The sequence below is a fragment of the Trichechus manatus genome, unplaced genomic scaffold, assembly GCF_000243295.1.
Source record: "Trichechus manatus latirostris isolate Lorelei unplaced genomic scaffold, TriManLat1.0 scaffold00057, whole genome shotgun sequence".
In the NCBI taxonomy this organism is placed as follows: domain Eukaryota; kingdom Metazoa; phylum Chordata; class Mammalia; order Sirenia; family Trichechidae; genus Trichechus; species Trichechus manatus.
In genome coordinates, this window is record NW_004443993.1 from 3,660,979 (window position 1) to 3,666,051 (window position 5,073).

At 37.6% G+C, this 5,073-nt stretch overlaps 1 protein-coding gene across 1 annotated transcript; it reads left to right on the top strand.

Moving 5' to 3' along the window:
• The first annotated feature begins 2,498 nt into the window (after positions 1-2,498).
• Positions 2,499-3,437, top strand: LOC101353748 (olfactory receptor 7G3-like). Its single transcript, XM_012556091.2, is given in 2 exon segments — positions 2,499-2,749; positions 2,752-3,437. Coding segments are annotated over 2 exon segments (936 nt in total). The 5' UTR covers position 2,499.
• Positions 3,438-5,073: the final 1,636 nt, after the last annotated feature.

Sequence of the window (5,073 nt, forward strand, 5' to 3'; positions counted from 1 at the left end):
CTCTCCTACCTTCTGGTGGTTGCTTATGATTCTTGGCATTCCTTGCCTTACAAATGCATCACTTCAATCTCTTCCTTCATCTTCACATGGCTGTCTTTCCTCTGTATCTCTCCATGTCTCTTATCTTTTATAAGTACACCACTCATATTGGAGTGTGATCCATCCTATTCCATTATGACTTCATGTTAATTGATGACTGATAACATCTTCAAAGACTACATTTCCAAGCAAAGTGAGTGTCACATTGGAGGTTAGGACTTAAACATATCTTTTCTGGGGACCCAATCCAATCTATAACACCTATGTAGATCATTTTCCTTCACCTTTCTATTATGGAAAAAATGGCCTCATCCTAGCTTCAGAGAAGGACATGTTAGCCTTCAAATAATGAGAAAGTTACAGCAACATATTTGCCTAGCATCTTCCTATCTTTCCTTAAGAAGAAATATCAAAGAACTTGTGGACACATTTTATAACCACTACACTCAGGACTAAAAAGGTCACATGTTCCATATATGCAACTTCAAGGCAGCAGAGTCCCTATCAGCTTGTGTTCCTAGGTGACTCTGTGGAGCAGAGCCCCTAGTTACCAAGCATCTCTTAAAATCAGTCACACATGCAAGTAGCTTGTCTGGCCCATAACAGTTTCATACAAACTTCTGTTTTATCAGACAACATTCTCTAATCTTGATCAGGTCCTGAAGATTTCCCCTTTTTGGTGTTGTCAACTGAAACACACTAGCTATGTGTGCCAGAACATGGAAGACTGAAGACCAGGGAATGCACTTGGGATTTTATTCACTAGCAAGTCATTAGAGTTGTTCAAAGGGAACCTGAATAATTTCATAAGAAGATGAATTTTGGACTTTTTAGAGGCATTACCACATAATGTTTAAGCATACCTGTTCTGGAGTAAGACTTCCTGGAGTCAAATCTCAGCTATGCCACTGACTAGTTGGATCTTTGTGTAGGTACTAAATATACCTGTGCCCAGTTTCCTCGAGTATAAATAGAAGAATGTGAAACCTAATTGTTAGGCTTTATAAAAGGGTTAAATGTGTTAATATTTAAAATAAAAAACAACTATTTTATGGCTCTGCCCACTAGAAAGAGCTAAAAACAATGACCAACTCAATAGCATTGAAAACCCTATAGTGGCCCGACTATGGTCTCTAAGTATCATTTACCACTAAAAAGAACCATGGCTACCTGGAGAAATGACTGGTTCAAGATCTGGGACAGGAAATGTATAAGATGAGCCTAGAACATCTTTCATACCACAGTTCAGAAAACATGAGGTTCATTTCAGAATGACTCAGGAGGCAAGTTGAAGAGGTACCGACTGGCCAAAGATAGGGAAATTTGAGAATTAATATGAATAATAACTGAAATGATTTGAAATATATCAAAGGTGTTTAAAATCCAAGAGTTCATAGTGATACAGTGTTTAATCTTGGTATAATGCTGGGAGCTAATTTATTATTTTAAAGTGATGGATACAGGAATCAAGATATAGTCTGCTTTTCCTATAATAATTCTACCTCAAGGTAACCATATATTTGGTTAGGGAAAATTCTTCTTTATGGGAGTATTTCAGCCAATAAATGAAAAAAATAAATTAGAATACCAGCATTTTGTAACCCCCGTAAATGAATGGATCCAGGTAATGATTATCATTTAAAAAATAGGACAAGCAGTCAGTATGTGCTTCCTAATCAAAGTACATAAGAGTGTTTGCCAAAAATTGTGTCTGAATCTAATCAAGTAAACTTTTTCTGTAAAGATCCAGATAATAAATATTTTACACCTCTGTCACAACTACTAAACTCTACTGCTGTAGCACAAAAAATGCCATGGAATGTGGGTAAACAAATGGCTGTGTTTCAATAAAACTATTTACAAAAACAGGCAGAATTTGAACCACAAGCTCAATCTTGCCAACCTATGTTCTAGAATAGAGCCTTATTAATTTTATTCTGGATTGATTATTTGCTGGAAGGCCTCGTATAATTCTAAAGGAGAGGAAAATGTCTTGTTCCTATTTTATTCTCAGCAAGTAGCCCTACTTGACAAAGAATATCAAACCAAAACCAAACCAGTTGCCATTGAGTCAATTTTGACTCATGGCAACCCTGTGTGTAGCAAAGTGTAACTATGTTCCATAGGGTTTTAAATGGCTGATTTGTTTTTCAGAATTAGACTATCAGCCCTTTCTTGCTGAGGAGCCTCTGGGTGGGTTTGAACTGCCAACCTTTTGATTAATAGTTGAGTGCTTAACCATTTGCACCACTAAGGAACTCCTTGACAAAGAATATGTGGTCAATAAAAACTTGGGAATGAGGAGCAGTTGTGAGGGGAATAAAAGGTAAGTAGAGGAGAGGGTAGAAAGAGAAGAAGAAAAAATATAACTAATTTGGTTTCAAAATATAGACAAGATTAAGGAGATTAACACTTGGTTTTCTTGTCACCTTCATCTTTTCTATCAGACCTGTCAACCACATGACACCAGGAAACCTATCAGATACTGCAGAATTTCTCCTCTTAGGACTCTCTGAGGATCCAGAACTGCAGCCCCTCCTCTTTGGGCTGTTCCTATCCATATACTTGATCACTATAGCTGGGAATCTGCTCATCATCCCGGCCATCATCTTTGACTCTCACCTCCACATGCCCATGTACTTCTTCCTCTCCAACCTGTCCTTTGTAGACATCTGTTTCAGTACCACCAGAGTCCCCAAGATGCTGGCGAACCCCAGACACAGAGAAAATCCATCAGTTACACAGGCTGCCTTACCCAGATCTGCTTTGTCCTGACTTTTGCTGGACTGGAAAATGGAATTCTGGTAATGATGGCGTATGATCGATTTGTGGCCATCTGCCACCCACTGAGGTACACAGCCATCATTGATCCCAAGCTCTGTGGGCTACTGGTTTTGCTGTCCTTCCTCATTAGTGTTCTGGATGCCCTGCTCCACACTTTGATGGCACTGCGGCTGTCCTTCTGCTAGAATCTGGAAATTCCACACTTCTTTTGTGAATTAGCTCATGTTCTCAAGCTTGCCTGTTCTGATATCCTCATCAATAACATCTTGGTCTATGTAGTGACCAGTCTTTTGGGTGTTGTTCCTCTCTCTGGGATAATTTTCTCTTATACTCGAATTGTCTCCTCTGTCCTGAAAATTCCATCAGCTGGTGGAACGTATAAGGCTTTCTCCATATGTGGGTCACACTTAATAGTTGTTTCATTATTCTATGGGACAGGTTTTGGGGTGTACCTTAGTTCTGAAGCTAGTCACTTCTCTAGGAAGAGTGCAATAGCCTCAGTAATGTACACTGTGGTCACCCCTATGGCAAACCCCTTTATCTACAGCCTGAGGAACAAGGACATGATGGGAGCTTTGAGGAATCTCATCTATAGAATATTCTCTTTACATTGATGTGCCAGGTGCTTTAGTCTTAAGCTGCTGGAACATACTAGAGAGAAATAAATAATGAGTGATTCATAAAGCCTCACCAAGTTCTTTGAAAACAGGAGTTTCATGCTTAGGTGGAGTTATTGTGTATAGTGGAGTGCTATTCTCCTTTTGGTAGTTACAAAGAAGTTTTCTTAAGTGATAGAACCAATCTACACTCCCTTTAGAAGTTTCTGCTGTTCAACATCATCACCAACACATTTAACTTACTACTAAAACCTAACTGAAAGGTTAGCGGTTCAAAACCAACAGCTGCTCCTCCGGAAAAAGATGTGGCAATCTGCTTCCATAGAGATTTACAGCCTTGGAAATCCTATGGGGTCGCTATAAGTCGGAATTGACTTGATGGCAGTGGGTGGGTATTAAAAACTAAGGGGGCATAAAATATTATTCAATTAATTTACATTTCCCTTATTATGATGTTAAGTCTTTTTATATATGATTGGTCATTTATTTTCCTCTTTTATGAAATCTGCTTATGGTATTTCTATTGAACTATTTATATTTTTCTTATTAATTAATAAGGGCTTTTTATTTAATTGGAATATTTATACTTTGTTATTTATCTGCACTGAAAATTTCTTCTTCAGGTGTGTGGCTTGTTTTAAGTATACTTTACAGTAATTTTTGGATAAACACAAGTGCTAAGGTGTAATATAGTTGAATTTGTCAATATTTTTTAAATAGCTTTTCCTCAATAGGTCTTGTTTGTGCAACCCCTACCTACTTCAATCTAAAGGATTTATAGTTTGCGTTTTAAATTTTTGTCAAGTATCTACCTGGAGTTTTTGCCATTGATGTAAGCAAGAATTCATATTTGTTTTACGTTGCAGTGCCTTTTATTAACAAGTCTCTTCATTCACTGTAGTACCAGTTCTACTTTAAATAAACTGCCCATTTATGTTTTGGTCTTTTTCTGGGCTGTCTTTTCTGGTCAATTAAAAAAGAAAAAAAAAAAAAACACTGTCATCAAGAGGATTCTAACTCATGGTGAATCCATGTGTTAGGTCTGTTGTATCTATCCCTGTACTATTATCCCATGCCTTAATTATTGTAGAATACCAGTCAGATCAAAATAAGTTTGTTTTCCTAATGAAAAAGACCAAATCTATAGTTGGTTGCAACCAAAAAGATATATTGTATCATAGCGTGATTTCTTTCTTGATCATTTGCAGTTTTCTCAACAATGTTGATAACCAAGAGCAATAATTTCAACCCATGGATTATAATGTGAAAAAGTATATATTTAAGTTGTTGTTGTTCTTGTTAGGTGTCCTCAAGTTGGTTCTTACTCACAGCGACCTTGTGTAAAACAGAACGAAGCACTGCCTGGTCCTGAACCTATTGTTGCAGCCACAGTGTCAATCCATCTCATTGAAGGTCTTCCTTTTTTTCGCTGGCCATCTACTTTACCAAGCATGATGTTTTTCTCCAGGAACTGGTCCCTCCTGATAATATGATCAAAGTAAGTGAGATGAAGTCTCACCATCTTTGCTTCTAAGGAGGATTCTGGCTGTACTTCTTCCAAGACAGATTCATTTGTTCTTCTGGCAGTCCCTGTACATTCAATATTCTTTGCCAACACCATAATTCGAAGACA